This window comes from Mustela lutreola, chromosome 4, assembly GCF_030435805.1.
Source record: "Mustela lutreola isolate mMusLut2 chromosome 4, mMusLut2.pri, whole genome shotgun sequence".
NCBI classification, from domain to species: Eukaryota; Metazoa; Chordata; class Mammalia; order Carnivora; family Mustelidae; genus Mustela; species Mustela lutreola.
The window spans coordinates 181,502,646-181,521,248 of record NC_081293.1 but is presented as its reverse complement, the minus strand read 5'-3'; the positions used below and the strand labels follow the sequence as shown (position 1 = coordinate 181,521,248).

General features: G+C 38.7%; 1 protein-coding gene across 4 annotated transcripts in view; it reads right to left on the bottom strand.

Moving 5' to 3' along the window:
* The window catches only part of MKLN1 (muskelin 1), a 337,870-nt gene that overhangs the window by 154,697 nt on the left and 164,570 nt on the right, over positions 1-18,603 (bottom strand). For 2 of the 4 annotated variants that reach the window (XM_059171879.1, XM_059171882.1), the window contains exon 1: positions 17,821-17,976. The exons of 1 other annotated variant lie outside the window; for it this stretch is intronic. In XM_059171879.1, the coding sequence (XP_059027862.1) occupies positions 17,821-17,918 (98 nt within the window). In that variant the 5' untranslated portion in view covers positions 17,919-17,976. Of the gene's footprint in view, positions 1-17,820; positions 17,977-18,488; positions 18,565-18,603 lie in introns of those variants that run through there. One more of the 4 variants, XM_059171880.1, reaches the window with a different exon arrangement.

Sequence of the window (18,603 nt, the reverse complement as noted above, 5' to 3'; positions counted from 1 at the left end):
ACAGTCATCAGCAGATAAACCAGCAGTTCAAGCTATTGCGCCAGCCAACATGCCATATTCTAACTAGCCCCACATGCCAGCCAACTTTCATTTCCCAAGCTCTGCCATCTTTATAGCTCAGTGCCCATTTCTATAATTTTTAAGACATTTTATTGTATTTCCTATTGTTTTATAAGGATGAATTGAAAATGAAAATACTAAAGCCTACTAGTAACATTAATTCCACTAAATAAAAATGAGCATCAGCAAGAATAAAACTTCAAATATTAAGTGGGCCTAACCAGCTTAAACATAAATGAAATGCTGGTAAAACAGTTAAAAGATCACATCAAGTGCTAAAGTATAGTGTGCCAATTATGGATTTATTCACTCCCGAATTTATTTATTTATGAGAGAGAGAGAGAGCGCACACACGCACTCGTGCACAAGTAGCGGAAGCAGCCAGCAGAGGGAGGAGAGGGAGAAGTGGGCTCCCCGCTGGGCAGGGAGCCTGATGCAGGGCTCAACCCCAGAACCCTGGAATCACGAACTAAGCTGACACAGCTGCTTAATGACTGAACCACCGAGGCGCCTCGCACTCCCACCTTTAAATTCACCCTTTTTGCCTACTCTCTGAAAATAAATTTGGGCCCTTTAAGTATTTTTCCTCTGCCAGCAGGCACAATGTTAAGCTTCGTCAGGAGAGGAGGCAGGAGAGTCATCATCTGAGGAAGTAAAGTGGTGTTTTTACTTCCTCTTCAGGAAGTAAGGGGTGTTTTGTTTCCTCATTCAAGTATGATTGCCAGAAGTCTCCCAAAGCACAGAGAACTTCTCCAGCTCTGAGATCTTGCAGTACAGATGCTTCTCCAGCATTCTGCTCCCACAGCACACATGGCTTCTCCAAAGCCTAGCTCATGAGTGAGCTGAACAACTTCTCTAGCATAAAGCTCCTCCCTCAGAATGGATACTGCTAGTGGGTGTTTTTTTGTCTTGACATTTAGCAGCCCTTTTCAAACTAATGACTTGAATCTTACTTCAGCTCAAATAAAATTTCCTCCTTTTTAAATATGTCTTCCTTCACTACTTTTTCTGACACCTTTCTATATCTACCATCAGGGAGAAGGTACAGGAGTGTTATGTAATGTTGCACTGGTTGTACTTCGCATGAGAAAATCCCACTGAGGAATAAAAGCTGAAATCCAGCCTGTGTCCCACTTACCAAATACTGCATCCTGGTCAAAAAGCATCATTTGCTCATGAAGCCATGTGACATGAAAACGAGAAAGTGGACCTTCTGAATCAAGAGTACCTTTCACATCTCAACTTTTCACTAGTATTATCCTTATCTTTTTGTTCTAGATTTCAGATCTTTTAAATATATATTTATGTAACTATAGAAAACATAGATGTACATGGGCATAAGCTACAGAAAAACTATCATTTCTGTGGGAGCTTCATAGTAAGTCTGGTATTTTGGACGTAGGCCCAAAAGAGTAGATTTTATGACCAGGAGGCATCAGATTTTTAAAAGCTCACCAAAAAACTTGAATGTGCAAACAAGACAGAGCTCTACTGCTGTAAGTTAACAGTGCTGAAGCATTTTTGCTCAAATACTCCCTAAAATAATTGTGACAATCTATTCATATCCTCACCATTTTTTAATTGGCAAGCAAAATTCTTTGTAACTAATAATGAATGCATAAGTTGTAATTCTAATGTACCTAAATATGGTTATTTTTAATAAAGCTGTTATATGTGTTTTTAAAAATATCAACAGAATAAAAATACCATCATCTATTTTTTAAAATGTCTGGACTCTTCTTACATAGTCTAAAATTTGTATTATTCTGTTTCTCCTTTAACTTCCCCCACAGAATTTTAACTAAGGGAGTATTCTTTTAGGCTTAGGGTCTTTATGACTTCGGTGGGAAGAGAGGATGTAAATTAAAATTAAGCTTTTTTGGTTTTGAACATGAGATTCTAAGTAATTTTAAAAACTCTCCTCCAGGGGCGCCTAGGTGGCTCAGTCATTAATTATTTATCTTCCCTTAGGTCATGATCCCAGGGCCTGGGATCCAGCCCCACACAGGACTCCCTGGTCAGCAGGGAGCCTGCTTCTCCCTCTCCCACTCGCCCTGCCTATGTTCCACCTCTTGCTGTCTCTCTGTCAAATAAATAAATAAAATCTATTTTTAAAAAATTTCTCCTGGGGGCACCTGGGTGGCTCAGTGGATTAAAGCCTCTGCCTTCGGCTCAGGTCATGATCCCAGGGTCCTGGGATCAAGCCCCAAATTGGGCTCCTTACTCACTGGGGAGCCTGCTTCTCCCTTTCTCCCCAGCTCATACTCTCTCACTTGTGCTCTCTCACTCTCAAATAAGTAAAATCTTTAAAAAAAAAAAAAAATCCTACCCTGGTTACATAAATAAACACACGAGAACAGAAGGAATTTATGCTAGTACTGTTAGTTAGTTTTTTGACCACCTTCTAAGTTTTATGCCAAAATTCACATAATGAGCTATCACTAAAATACCACTTTTTATGATCTACAAACAGATTAGGTCCTCTTTTTATTTATTTTATTTATTTTTTAAAAGATTTTATTTATTTATTTGTCAGAGAGAGAGAGGGAGAGCGAGCACAGGCAGACAGAATGGCAGGCAGAGGCAGAGGGAGAAGCAGGCTCCCTGCCGAGCAAGGAGCCCGATGTGGGTGGGACTCGATCCCAGGATGCTGGGATCATGACTGAGCTGAAGGCAGTTGCTTAACCAACTGTGCCACCCAGGTGGCTGGGTCCTGAGTGTTAAAAATTTTTAAATTATACTTAAAATAAAATAAAAATTTAAAAATATTTAAATTTTAAATTATAAACCATAGACTTTATTCACATCACTTTTCCACTTAAATTCTTTTGGTGGCTCCTAACTTTCCAAAAAATAAATTTCAACACACTAACATGGGATATGGGATCCTCTGTAACTTGTGTTTATAATAAAACAAGTCATACATACAAACAACCTCTATTTTTTCTTGTTTAAATGTAATATATATTTGCTAAAATTAAATAAAAATGTAAAACTCTGGACAATGCCCAAAGAAAAAACATTAAAAAAATAAAAACCAACCCAATTACTACAATCCAGAGATAATCACTATTAAGACTGGCAAATAGGGGTGCCAGGGTGGCTCAGTGGGTTAAAGCCTCTGCCTTCGGCTCAGGTCATGATCCCAGGATCCTGGGATCGAGCCCCGCATCGGGCTCTCCACTCGGCAGGGAGTCTGCTTCCTCCTCTCTCTCTGCCTGCTTCTCTGCCTACTGGTGATCTATGTCTGTCAAATAAATAAATAAAATCTTAAAAAAAAAAAAAGACTGGCAAATATCCTTTCAGATAAGATAAAGATATAAAGATAAGATAAAACTTATTCTGTGTGTGTGTGTGTGTGTGTGTGTGTGTGTGCGCGTGCATATTTTTAAAGATAAATTGAATTAACCCATTAATCAGGAGGGTTTTTTGTCCTGGGTTTTTTAAATGTCATTATATCTGAAGCATTTTTTTCTATAGCATTAAAAAATATTCTAAGACATACTTTACTGGCATCCTAAGAGCTCATCATAATTCAAAGACACCTCAAAAAACTGTGCTATTAAAGCCAGTACACCTCAGGGCAACACATCGCTATCAATATCATTAGATATTTGTTAGAGGATTAATTTGCAATCCATGCATTATATTTTAATAAATATAAAAATAAGCGCTGGCCTAAATGCCCTGGGAAAGCAGTTGAGAGTACCATAAAAAATTCAAACTATCTTACTATCCTTAAAAGAATGAAATAGTATTCAGAGTTTTGTTTTCATTACACTAAATTTTTTTGCATCATCTCCTAAATGCATCTGTAATAAGTGCATGCTTATGGGACATGTGATTGGCTCAGCCAGTTAAGCATCTGCCTTCTGCTCAGGTCATAATTCCAGGGTCCTGGGAATGAGTCCTGCATTGGGCTCCTTGCTCAGCAGGGAACCTGCTTCTCCCTCTGTCTGCCACTCCCCCTGCTTGTGCTCTCTCTGACAAATAAATAAAATCTTTTTTTAAACTTGTATGCTTATATCTAATACACAGAATCATATAGGAAGTATAAATAAATAAAGGGCAGTTCACTGACAAATATAGATAAAATGATAACTATGAAGAGAGGAAGATGGCAAATGAATTCAGAGCACTATTAGCCAAGCTGCCTTCAGTAAATAGACTCTTGTAATACTGTAACTATGAAATTAATCTGAACAAAAATTTAAAAGGCTTAATGCATTAAAAGATGGTGGCTTTGGACAGAAATACGGGCAAGGACAGCAGTCCACATATGTAATGTCTAAGGAAGAAGTACTTGACCAATGACCGGCCAGTATCAAGGACACCCTGTATAGCACAAATATGGAAAAAAGCACTTCCCTCATTCTGATACACTACAGTAACCAAATTCTAAATGTTAACTCAATTTCCCAAATACAAGCTCTTAAATATGCAGAGGAGTAAGGATAACTTGCTGCATTCAAGAAACTTGAAGGATAATAAACTAAATTATATCTTTACATAAAGGCAGGCATAGCTTATTAACCTCTTCTAAAATGTCTCTCCTCAAGCCTTGACCAAAGTAACAGCTTCACTTCCTATTTCTGTCACATTCACTTTTATCACACATCTAAGCTTTGCTTTTGTTCCCTTCAATATGTATCTCTTAAACTATTATATGTATAGATAGTTCACCACCAGAGACTCTCTTATACCTTCCAGTAGGTCTGGCTATTACCAGAAGGTTAACAGGCACCCAATAATTCATTTATGGTAAAGACAGACAAAAATGTGAAAAGTTCTAATAGCAACTTGAATACCATGATGTAGCAAAAAATATGTAAATAAAAACCAAAGTTTTTCTTTACCTCATCATTTACGGTAGCATTTTTGGTTGTAGAAAATGGAGAAAGATGTCACAGCTTAAACCTGCAGACCTTAACCTAGACCTAGATGTATGAATTTTCCAATCACCTGAAATTCCCTCTATGTTCTGGAAGGAACTGTTCTGTCAATAAAAGTTATTTTCAGCTCTTTTAAAATCTATGCCTCCACTTGTTTAAAGGAAAATTTCATTTAAAAAGTTTCGTAAGTATCTCCCATTCAATATTTCACACGTAAGCAAACTATATAAATTTCAGGAAAAAAATACCAACCTTCAACTCATATCCCTGCCACTAAGTACTCAGCATATAAGTATGTGCGCTTCTGACAGGTAGATTTCTTAAGACATCAAGACATGGAGCCAATCCATAACATATATTATGAACAGTAATAAAGGAAGATAATCCATGGAAAAGAAGATAAAGTCCAGAAATAAACCCACAATCATACAGTCAATCTTCAACATAGAGGCATGAAATGCAATGGGAAAAAAAGTCCCTCCAGCAAATAGTAGTGGGAAAACAGACAACTACATATAAAAGAATGAAACTGGACCACTTTCTTACACCACACACAAAAATAAACTCAAGGGGTGCTGGGTGGCTCAGATCCTCTGTCTTCAACTCAGGTCAGGATCCCAAGGTCCTGGGATCAAGCTCAGCATTGGACTCTCTGCTTGGCGGGGAGCCTGCTTCCCCCAATCTCTCTCTGCCTGCCTCTCTGGCTACCTGTGATCTCTCTCTGTGTCAAATAAATAAATAAAATCTTTAAAAAAAAAAGATTAAAAATAAACTCAAAATGGATTAAAGGCCTAAAAATAAACTCAAAATGGATTAAAGACCTGAAAACATAAAAATCCTAGTAGAGAATACAGGAAGTTATTTCTCTGACATCGGCTGCAGCAACATTTTTCTAGGTATGTCTATCCTGCAGCAAGGGAAACAAAAGCAAAATAACTACAATCCAGTAATCAAAATACTGGGTATTCACCCAAAATATATGAAAACACTAACTGAAAGGGATATTTGTACCCCTACGTTTACTGCAGCATTATTTACAATAGCCAAATTATGGAAGCAGCTCAAGTGTCTATCAACAGATGAATGGATAAAGAAGATGTGGTATATGTATGCAATGGAATATACTGTTCAGCCGTAAAAAGAATGAAACCTTGCCACTTTTAACAACATGGATGGATCTAGAAAGTACAATGCTAAGTAAGTCAATCAAAAACAAATACCATATGATTTCACCCATATATGGAATTTAAGAAACAAAACTAATGAACAAAGAGTGGGGGAGAGACAAACCAAAACAACAACAACAAAAACCAGACTCTTAACTGTACAGAACAAACTGATGGTTACCAGAGGGGAGGTTGATGGGGGTGAAACAAGTTAAGGGGATTAAGAGTCAACCTATCTTGAGCACTGATATATGGAATATATCAACATTCAATATATGGAATTGTTTAATCATTATACTGCAATGATTAAACCTGAAACAAATATAACACTGTATGTTAATTACACTAGAATCGAAATTTTAAAAATAAAATCAAATAAATTAGGGAAGATAAAGGACTAGCTAAACTGTCACAGAAAGTTCTCAGAGCAATAAACTTGAAGTCAAGCAATTTGCTGAGTCCAGATGGTCATATTCCTTACAGGAATTCAATTCATATGCATTAATGAGTTTCTTAATACTATCTTACAGGAAAAAAAGAATCGCCAACAGCTGGTAGTTCTTCAGTTAAACATAGTTACCATATAACCCAGAAATTCCATTCTTAGGCATCTATCCAAGAGAAATAAAAACATCCTACACAAAAACTTATAAACAAAGGTTTATAGCATTACTCATAATAGCTAAAAAGTGAACACAACCCTAATGTCCATCTACTAATGAATGGGTAAACAAAATGTGGTGTATAAAAAGAACAGAGTATTATCAGCCATAAAAAGGATGTAGTACTGATACATGCTACAAAATGGATGAGCCTTCAAAACTGTATGCTAAGTAAAAAAAGCCAATCACAAAAGACTATATATGATTTCGTTTATATGAAATGCCTGTAATAGGCAAATCTATAGAGACAAAAATTAGATTAGTGCCTAGAAATAGCAGAGTAAGCAGATAATGGCTAACAGGTAGTTTTCTTTTTGGGACTACAGAAATGTTCTAAAATTGAATGCAGCAATGGTCATAACTGTGAACACTGTAAAAACCATTAAATCATACACTTTTTTTTTTGAAGATTTTATTTCTTTATTTGTCAGAGAGAGAGAGATCTGAGCCTAAGGCAGTGCTTAACCAACTGAGCCACCCAGGTGTCCCTAAATTATACAACTTAAAGAGTCAAACTGTATGGTATGTGAACTACCAAACCAAAAACATAGTTATATAAAAAGGTCAACTAACAAATCCTTACATTCAAGAAATTTAAGGAAATGACTCCATCCTAAAACTTATCAAAATATTGGTAATGTGCTCTAACGCTATTAACAACTATTAGGTTGTGGCGCCTGGGTGGCTCAGTCAGTTAAGCATCTGCTTTCAGCTCAGGTCATGATCCCGGGGCCCTGGGATCACGCCCTATGTGAGGACTCCCGGCTCAGCAGGAAGCCTGCTTCTCCCTCTCCTCTGCCTGCTGCTCCCCCTGCTTGTGCGCACTCTCTGTCACATAAGTAAATAAAATCTTTAAAAATAAATACATATGTACATGAATAAATTAGGTAAATCAAATTTTGTAATAAACTAAGCTTTAAAGTTCTCAAGGTCTCATTAGAAATACTGACTGACTGTAAGAGTTACAACTAACAAGGCGCCTGGGTGGTTCAGTAGGTTAGGCATCTGCCTTTGGTTCAGGTCATAACCAGAGTCCTGGGATCAAGCCCGCATCAGTCTCCCTGCCCAATGGGGAGTGTGCTTCTTCCTCTGCCCTCACCCTGCTCATGCTCTCTCTCTCTCTCAAAGTCTCTAAAAAAAATTTATAAATAACTTCATAACAAAAATTCTAAAACCCCAAGATAGATAAGTTTTCTATTGTTGAAGTCCTTCCAAAGGTAACCAATTTCACTTATTCTCAGAAATTATTGAAAACTATGAAAATTTACAGCATAGATTTAGTTATTACTAATTATTTGGTATTCTGAACATGGCCAGAATATGACTCTAGCTCCAGATCAAAATTGCATTAAAGAGAGAAAATAGCCAAAATACCTAGTTAATCCAGCCATTTATTCATTTAAAAAACATTATCCCAGGGATGCCTGCGTGGTTTGGTCAGTTGAGTGGCTGACTCTTGATTTTGCCTCAGGTCATGATCTCCAAGTCCCACTGCCAGGCTACCAGCTCAGTGGGGAGAGACTTGTGCTCTCTCTACCTCAAATGAAAAAATATTTAAAAAGATAAACATTATGTCTATATAATACAATGATGAGGGAGGAAAAATTCCATAGTTCCTATGAAGCTTGTGGTCTACTTGGGGGAATAGCTATTAATAAAGAAATCATACAAATAGGGATGCCTGGGTGGCTCAAACAATTGTCTTCGGCTAAGGTCATGATCCCAGGGTCCTGGGATGGAGTCCCACAACTCGCGGGGAGCCTATTACTCTCTCTGCCTGACATTCCCCTGCTTGTGCTCTCACTCTCTTGCTCGCTCGCTCTCTGACAAATAAATAAATTTTTTAAATCTTCAAAAAAAAAAAAAAAAGAGAAAGAGAAAGAAATCATACAAATAAGCCCATAGTTGTCAACTGTACAAAGTGATTTTTAAGAAAGGTACACATTTGTATAAAAGCATTTAACTACTGGGGCAGAAGAAGGGGTACCAGACTTATTGGTGGGAACAGAGTTAAGACACGTGACATTTTAGCTGACAGCTGCAGAGTAAGTAGGAGTTAGGTTTTATGGCCCTTCTGCTCACACTATTTAAATCACAAGGGAAAGGGGAAAGGGGACATTATCCAATGATGCCTAAAATAAGTCAGCATCTCTTTTCACACAAAAATCATGCCTTAACAAATACATAGCTGATAACAACAATAAATAACAGTCATACTAAAGTAACACAGAGATATTTTAAAAGTATTATATACTAACAATATTTACAAACCAAAAAATTTACATTAGACCATAGTACCTTCTCTCTAAACAATGTCTTCATATAAACATAACATTCCCATAAACTTTTTCTTTTTTTTTAAAGATTTTCTTTATTTATCTGACAGAGAGAGAAAGCACGAGCAGGGAAAGCAGCAGAGGGAGAGTGTGAAGCCGACTCCCCACTGAGCAGGGAGCTCAATGTGGGGCTGGAGCCCAATGTGGGGCTCCGTGCCAGGGTCCCAGGATCATAAGCTGAGCCGAAGGAAGATCCTTAACTAACTGAGCCACCCATTTGCCACCCCCACCATGAAAGTTTTAATAAAAAGGTAGATAATATAAAAAGCACATTAAAGAAAGGAAAGTAACTATATACTTATGACAAAGATTAAACCCTCAATTTCTGGACTTCATAAACAAGTCTCAAAAGAAACTTCTAAATCACCAACAAAACCAAGAATAAAATCTCATTTTAACTCTTAGTAAGTATTTTAACAACTGCTAAAGAATAATATTATTTATATTTCATAATTTTTCCTATCAAGGATTAGGAATAAGCAGTTACGATGTTAAAAGGCAAAATGAAAGAAAATTCTCAGGAAAAAAATCTTGAGCTCAAAGGTTAGTTAATACTTTAATATAATCATGAGGAATTCATAAACCTACCAGATACAATAATCTAATCCATAAGAACTACACAATGATTTTTGCTTCTGAATGTAACATAATAGCCTGTAGCAGAAAAACATTCCCTATTAAAACTAAAAAAGCTCTATAAAATAGAAAAAACAAAAGTTCTTAAGGTATCACCGACTTTCTGAGGCAGCTAGGACTTGAGATCCTAAAGAATTCATTAAAGGGAGCCCCACATTCTACACAGGACAGTCCATCTATTTCTTTAATGGCACAGGGAAAGAGACTGGGAAAGGACAGTCACTAAAAGCCAGAAAAATCAGCAGAACTTTTGGCAGTTATCATGTGGCGAGGAGGACAAAACTTGGTAGTTGGGTCTTGCCATGATACCCAGGACTTAAGGGGTCAAGATCCCATAGTGAAAGGAGGCACGTTAGAACAAATCTGACACTGTGTATTTTCCCCTTAAGGCATCTGTAAGTCTTAAACTACACAGAGCAGAGGCTAAAAAGTCTGCAGAAAGCAACTGAAAAGCAAACAGGAGTTTTAAAGACTCTCATGCTGCTGGAGAGACAAAAGCAGGAGACCCTAGAAATAACCAAGTCTCTCAGCCAGGTTCCCAGAGGGCTACCAAAGGTGGGCAAACTACAGCTTTACAAACTGCAAACCCAGCTTCAAGTCAGTTCAATTCTTGACTGAAGATCTATTTCATCTGCCTGCCAGAAGATAGTATAATTTGTACTTGTATCTAAAATTCTGCATATGATGTCTGGCATTTAACCAAGAATTATCCCCCAAAATGGTTGCAATGGTGGTGACAGTAGTAGCAGTAGTAATAACAATTATCATTATATAACATACAACTATATATAATCATATATAATTATCATTTTATTACCAGACACACCAGGATACTTCAGGAAAAAGACAACAGAAATGATATACAGGTAATCCAGATAATAGTTTTCAGACACAGACTTTAAAGTTACTTGACTGATATGTTCAAGAAAATGAATGACAGGGACATCTGGGGGGCTCAGTGCATTAAATGACCAACTCTTGATTTTTAGTTCAGGTCGTGGTCCCAGGGTTGTGAGATGGAGCCCTGCCTCAGGATAGGGTCTGCTTGGGCTTCTCTCCCTCTCCCTCTACCCACATCAACCCCAGCTTGTGCACATGCTCTCTCTCTAAAAATAAGTAAATCTTTTTTAAAAAAAGAAAGAAAAGAAATGGGTAACAATATGGATATTTTCACCAAAAAAGAAAAAAATTGCATCTATTTTAAAGAAAGAGTCAAATAAAAATTCTAGCACTAAAAAATTGCTATAGCTGAAATCAAGGGAAAAAAGAAACAAACAAACAAAACAGGGGCACCTGTGTGGCTCAGTGGGTTAAAGCCTCTGCCTTCAGCTCAGGTCATGATCCCAGGGTCCTGGGATCCAGCCCCGCATCAGGCTCTCTGCTCAGCAGGGAGCCTGCCCCTCCCCTTTTCTCTCTGCCTGCCTCTCTGCCTACTTGTGATCTCTGTCTGTCGGACAGATTTGCCTCTCTGTCTGTCAAATAAATAAATAAGAACCTTTAAAAAGAAAAAAAAAAAAAAAACAGATGGGGTTAAAAGCAAACTGGACATAGCTGAATAGAGAATTGGTAAACTGGAACACAAGTAAGTAAAACCTACCCAGAATGGAATAAGGGGAGAAAAAAAAAAAATGACAGAAGACACAAAAAAGCACAAGGGACATAGGGGGGTATGACAAAAGCTATAAAATAGATTTAGTTGAACTTACAGAGAGAAGGAGAAAAAGAATGGGGCAGTAACAGTATTTGAAGAATATAAATTTTTTTTTTCCAGAACTGATGAAAAGAGTCATGGTACATGGGATGCCTGGGTTGCTCAGTCAGTTAAGTGGCTGCCTTCAACATAGGTCATGATCCTAGTGTCCTGGGATCGAGTCCCACATAGGGCTCCTTTCTTGACAGGGAGCCTGCTTCTGCCTCTGCCTGCCTGTGCGCGCGCGGGCTATCTCTCTCTCTCTCTCTGACAAATAAATAAAATAAAATAAAATAAAATAAAATAAAATAAAATAAAATAAAATAAAAAGAAGAGTCATGGTACAGATTCCCAAAGGGTCAGAAACCAGAGTAAATACAAAGAAAGCCATTCTTAGGTGTTAATATCTACATCTCTAAAATGAAAATCTAGAAATCCCTCATATTTCTGAAGATGATTTTTGAAAAACTGAAATACAGCAGTCAGGCTGCCACAAACAGCTGATATGTATCTTATCTATATGTAAAACATCACAAAGTCACTGTATCAGGCTCCAAATCATTTATTCAAAACCTACTATATTTACCTAGAAATTAATGCAAATGATAGAGCCATATGACTATCTGGAAAAAAAAATAACAGAATATAAAACCTCCTAGAATTTGATCAAAGATAAAAACTATTTCTACATAAAAGGAAACTGATGATGCTCAGAGGAAAAATCATAACTTGCTAAAAGTCATATAAAGATCCAATTCTAGAAGTTAGCTCTGCATAAGGCCTCCATCTACTTCATATTCCTCTCATCTATCCTGGGTATCTTCATTTTTCTAAAGTTCTAAGATTATCAGACTGAAAATATCAGAACTTTCAGTGGCCAGTAAAGCTCCTAAGCCATGCCAGTATAACTTCAATTGAGGGCAAGAGGAGGACAGGAGAGTAAGGAAGAACATGATAGTCCCCAGTCCAAAGGAGTGGAATACCTCCAAACTAGTGATTCAAATTCATGGGTTTGCAGGAGTCTATGGGATTATAACAAATTCTCAAATTCATATGCACAATGATTCTGTCTATGGACCAAATAAATAATAAACCTCACAAATGTGTTCTATTTTTCAAATTTGTGATTAATAAAATAAAAATTCATTTAAAGACCAAAACTGAAGGGAGAGGGAGGAATGAAAAGGAATTATTAGGAGCAATGTTATTTTCGATTTATATAAGCATTGTTCAGACATCTCTAAGGACCTATCTCATCAAAACCCCATTCCTAATCCTAAATTGCTAAGAATAATGCCAAAATAAACCCCGGATAGATTGAGTTTCCTACAAAAACAGCAGAAAAACAGATGGGCACTTCAAACACAACGATTCAACATCCAGGAACTCATCATAAATAAGTTCAAAATTTGTTTCTCTAAGGCAGTCTCGCTCAAAATGGCCAAAGAACAACAAAACAACAACAAAACAAAGCCCAGAAACCCTAAATGTTCAGTAATAGGAGACCAATTAAATAAAATACCATAAAATCATTACCAAGATTATAATGCATCACTAAACAAATGATACAGAGGAATATTTAATATAATAATGTGGGAAAAGAACACATAACAGCAAACAGAGGACAAAATCAAAATAAAAAATATAGTTACAACAAAATATCTGGAATGATATATGTCAAAACATGATAGGTTATCTTTGGATAGTGGTATTAAGGATAATTTATATTTTGTTCCAGCCTATTATTTTGCAAATACTCCAAAACAGACTTAGGAGACTTTTTTTGCAAACAGAAATAAATATGTATTCATTTTTAAATGTGAAATTTTAAAATAGTTGAAACAGGTTCATCTCCTATCCTGGTTGTCAAATTTTATCACTTTTACTGTGAACTATGAATCACATGTTAACACAGATACAATTTTAATGGTTTGATTTTAAGTAATAAAGAAGACTAAGAAAAAAGATAAACACACTTTAAAATGTACCAAATTGTACAATCTAAAGTATTTAAGTCTTTCGGGACGCCTGGGTGGCTCAGTTGGTTGGACGACTGCCTTCGACTCAGGTCATGATCCCAGAGTCCTGGGATCGAGTCTCACATAGGGCTCCCAGCTCCATGGGGAGTCTACTTCTCCCTCTGACCTTCTCCTCACTCATGCTCTCTCTCACTGTCTCTCTCTCAAATAAATAAATAAAATCTTAAAAAATAAAAATAAAAAAAATAAAATATTTAAGTCTTTCAGTAACATGTAAACTACAATCATGCCATATCAGTGAAATTACCTAATGTGTACAAAATTTTCAAAGGTCCTCCCAGTTTTTATATTAATACATTAAAATCTCAAATGTCAAGACAAAATATATCTAAATATTGTTCTCTTTCTCTTAAACCTAAAGCACTTCTTATCCATAGTCACAATTAGGCACATACTATAGACATGTAAAATATTGAATCAACTGTGATAACATTTAAGTCAGAAAGCCCAAATATCAGAATACAATCTCCTACCCTTTCAACTCTTGGACCTGGACAGATTAATTTCTCTCTCTGAACTTCAGTTTCCCTAGCTGTAAAACAGAGTAATACTTACTGTCAAGTGTTTGTGAAGACTAAATTAAAAAACAAAAAACAAAAAATACATGCTAAGTGCTAAGCATAGTGCCCAAAGAACAGAAGGTTCTTAATAAATGGTAGTTGCTACTAGAGGCACGTGCAATAGCTTTTAAGTCACAGAACTTGCCAAGCCATTTGAAAACTACATGACTAGTTACTTAACCTTTATAGACCTCAGTTTCCTCATCTGCAAAAACAAAAAACAAAAACTCATCTTGCTGGTTTGTTCTAAGGATTAAGTAAAACTATACAGAAAAATCATCCTGCTTGTAATAGGTGCTCAATAAAGTATAGTTGGTATCACTATTAGTTACATCAAGAAACACTGGAGTATAGAGATTAGCAGGCTATAAAATATTTTTACGTATAAACTCCCATGTAATTTTAACAATTAATCATTATTTAAATGTACTTCTCTGGAATGTCCGGGTGGCTCAGGTCATGATCCCAGAGTCCCTGGAATCAAGTCCCCCAGGACTTGACTTAGCAGGGCTCCTTGCTAAGCAGGGAGTCTGCTTCTCCCTCTGCCTGCTTGTGCTCTGTCTCTCTCTCTCTCTCTCTGACAAACAGATAAAATCTTTCAAAAAAATATTTTTTTCTTAATTTCCAAATTAAGTTGTAAAAAAATCATAATACGGCAAACTTTTTAAGCACACAGCAAAACAAAAGACCACTTTGTTAGTTTCAAAATAAAAATGTGCTATCTATAACTAGATCTGCTTTAATATTAAGGTCCAAATAAATCTAAAAGGACTAGAAGGAAAAAAATTCTAGTCCTTGGGAAGAAAAGACATATCTGAATTTTACCATTTTTTCCATGACTTCACATGTTTATACACAACTAAAATTTAAGTGCCTTTAATATGAGTACTCTTTTCCAATCTCTGAACTCCTGTCTGTGCCTTCATGCAGAAGCAGAACAGCACCTTTAACACTATGGAATGTGAAGCGAGACAGCCTAGGTTCAAATCCTAACTTCATCTAAAGCTGTGTGACCTGAGGCATGTTTTAATCCCGCCATGCCCAGTTCCTCATCTGAAAAAAAGAAATTCTTCACACAACTGTTAGGATTAAATGAGTTAATACACTTAAAGTGTTCATAAAAGTGCCCACCATATGGAAGGCAGGTAAGTATTTCCTATTATTATTGCTTTATTATTCCCCCCTTGAAATGTCTTGATCTGTGACTCTTGAAACCAATAAATACTAGCTACCCGGTAAACAATTCCAGCAAACGGCTTTACTTAAAATGAGACCTACTTAGGAAGTAACTAACACATCTGTCACAGCAGTAAAGATACAGCAACCACTATTAAAGAGGATTTTAGGGCAAAATCAAGGAAAGTCAATTCCCTTTCTTACACTTCCTATTGTACAAAGCTGTAACATCCTTACTTGCTAATAGAAGTTCAGTACCAAAAGAGTTTTACAATTTAGGTATAGCATACACTAATCCAGCAGACAAAAAATTCTCAAACTCAAGCTCCACTATACTCAATTATATTCCTTCAAAGAACAAAGTTCCAATTACTCTTCTATTTTAATAGTTTAGTACTTCAAAATAAAAACTTTTCTGCAGGGTGCCTGGATGGCTCAGTGGGTTGAGCCGCTGCCTTCAGCTCAGGTCATGATCTCAGAGTCCTGGGATCGAGTCCCGCATCGGGCTCTCTGCTCAGCAGAGAGCCTGCTTCCCTCTCTCTCTCTGCCTGCCTCTCCATCTACTTGTGATTTCTCTCTGTCAAATAAATAAATAAAATCTTAAAAAAAAAAAAAAAACTTTTCTGCATAGGACAGTAGAATATCATAAGGATTAAATACGACATTGTAAATAAAAGTGTCTGAAAGTTAAATATGCACTAAATACTAATTTATGAACATAATTGAGAAAATTATAACAACAGATTTCTCCAATTTCAAACAACTGCCTTCTAACCAGAACTAGTGCTCTGTCCACTTCAAATCTTGGGCCAGGATGAGACGTAAGTCAGAGTAAAGCTGCCATCCCACTAAATGATTTCCTGCTTGAAATGCACTCTTTCCTTTTTATTCATAACTGAGATGGGACTTCTAATATCAAAGTCCTGCCCCTACACCAGAAGTTTTAGGAGTGAAATCCTGGAAGCCCAACTTAAGACCAGAAAAACTTCTGTTATTATAAAACTTCTTTGAAGCTATTAGATCAAAGGATGCCACCCCAATTCCCTACTGCCTTGTGATCCTAACCCGAGTACAGAAAAATGCTAATTGTCTCCAGATTCAAGAATTTGTTAGCTTCAAAAATCAGAAGTACCTGGGCCACATTTCAACTCCAGCTGAGGGCTGGAATGTTTACCTGGCTCACTCTCAAATGAAAAGTTGTAGTCCAACATCAACCGGGACAGTCATGCAGTAGCCATCAATAAGCCACACAGGCCAGGTGGACCACAAGTCACTTGGCAGCCTTCACTGAAGCAAACCGTACTGAAGGCCTGACCGCCAACCCTTCCCTGGTGAACAGGACAATGGGCTAGCAGTCAAGAAAGTTATAGATTCTTCTAGTCACAGATCCTTTTTCAGATTCTTGACTGATTTAACTGAAGAAATCAAATTTGAAAAAATGTAAAGACTTTTTGAAATACAAATGAAAAATGCTGAGTATGCCTCACAGATCTAGTTACTTCATTTGTTGAAAAACATAAAATATATATTATTTGCAATTTGTTTTGTTTACAAAATCATTCCTGGCCTTGTGAAATGATGGGGGGCAGGGGACAACTAGCACTTTTCTTGAGGGTCTGCACAGATCTTTAAACTTCACTAAGCCAGTTTCTCTATCTGGATATAACACTGGGAGTTACGTGCTCTTCCCTCAAAGATAAGCTAAAGATAAATAAATACTGGATGGAAGTACTTTCAGCATTTCAGAAGGAATTCGTTTAAAAATAAATCAATAAATGAATGCAATGGAACCGGTTTTAACCCCAGATCAAGAATTCAGACCAAAGCAGTGCTGGGAGTCAAATTCATTCAAGTCGGACTTTTCTGTCTGTATTTGAGTTTCTGGGTTGGGAAACTGGTCTGTATTTCTATAAATCCCTGTTCTGAGCCATAATATAAGGGAACTCTTCTGTAATGTCCCAGCCCGCTCCCTATCTTTTCCAGAACTACCAGCCGGAAAAGACAACCCTCCGCAAATCCTACAAATCCTCCCCACCTGCAAAGATTCAGATGGATCCCACAACTTTTCAGCCCTTCGTGACTTGTTACCACTCCTTTGGAGGTAATCACTTCTAATGTCCCCACTCAGGGACAATCACTCCTCTGCTCAGCTTGACACTCTGGGCTGAGCCGTCCCCCGTCTCCCGACAGCTCCGACGACCTTAGACGTCTTCACCAGTTCGCCAGACATCGGGACCTCAAAAGCTCCTGTTCCTGCCCCACCTCCCCGAGCCAGCCGCTCCCCAGGCTCTCTTCAACCCCCGGATCCCCGGCACAGCATCACGGGACTCCCGGTTGTTCTACGCGCTCGGGATCCGCCGCACACCTCACCCCTTCCCCCCGCCCGACCCGCTCTCCCGGCCCTAACCCTCCCCCACCCCCCCTTGAGACCGGGGGTGGGGAAGGCAAAGCTCTCCGCGACTGGACTGAGACTCGAGAGGCCAGGCGTCCCCCTACCAGGCCCTGCCTGGGCCTCTCGGCTCGACTGCCCTCCACTGCCCCCCTGGCCCAGCCGTGCTTATGCCGAAGAGTAGGGCAGCACGAGCTCAGGGCCCAGCACTTACTCGGGAAGGTAAGTGGAGGAGAAGGAGCTCCACTTGTGTAGCGCGTAGGGGAGAAGCCGGCACTCGGGCGCCGCAGCGACAGCCCCGCCAGCCGCCATCTTGTCAGCACCGAGGCGGCCGCCACCGACCGCCAGCCGCGCGGGGAGGAGGGGAGGGGTGTGGCCTGCTCTTAAAGGGGCCGCGGCCTGACGGGCTGAGCGCTCTCCGGTTCGCGGGTCTCGCCCGCTTCCTGGACTGCTGAGGCGCGCGCGGGTCCTCGGTTCTCTCCTAGAGTTTCCATCGCCTAATGCTCCTTAGTAGACTGACACAAACTGGGACTGGACTGTGAGCACCTGAGGGCTGTCCTGGGCTTGGAGGGGAGTGGCGCAAAGGACTTTTCTTACAAGCTGAGGTAAGGAGAAACCAAGAGTGTTAGAAAAAGAAACAAACTGTAGTTGGGAGCCCGGACGGGAAACTGAGAGACCGTCCTGGGAGCAGGGACGTCTTTGCGACTTTGGAAACCGCTGCCCTCTCCCGCGTTATCCGTCCTTTGAGGCCGCGGCACCGAAAGGGAGCTGGCGTGGAAGACCTAGCATCCTTTCCCGCCGCGGTGCTGGTTTTAAATGTCTCGCCCCGCGTTCCCGAGTCACATGGAGACAGGAAAAGGAAATGCTCGGGTGTCCTCTCACCCTGTTCTGTTTGCGGTTTGTGAGGTGCCCTTCCTTGTCAACATTTGTGGCGTGCCCTCTCACACCAATCCGTGCGCTCGGCTTGCTCAGTCCTGGTATTCACCTACAGACCAGG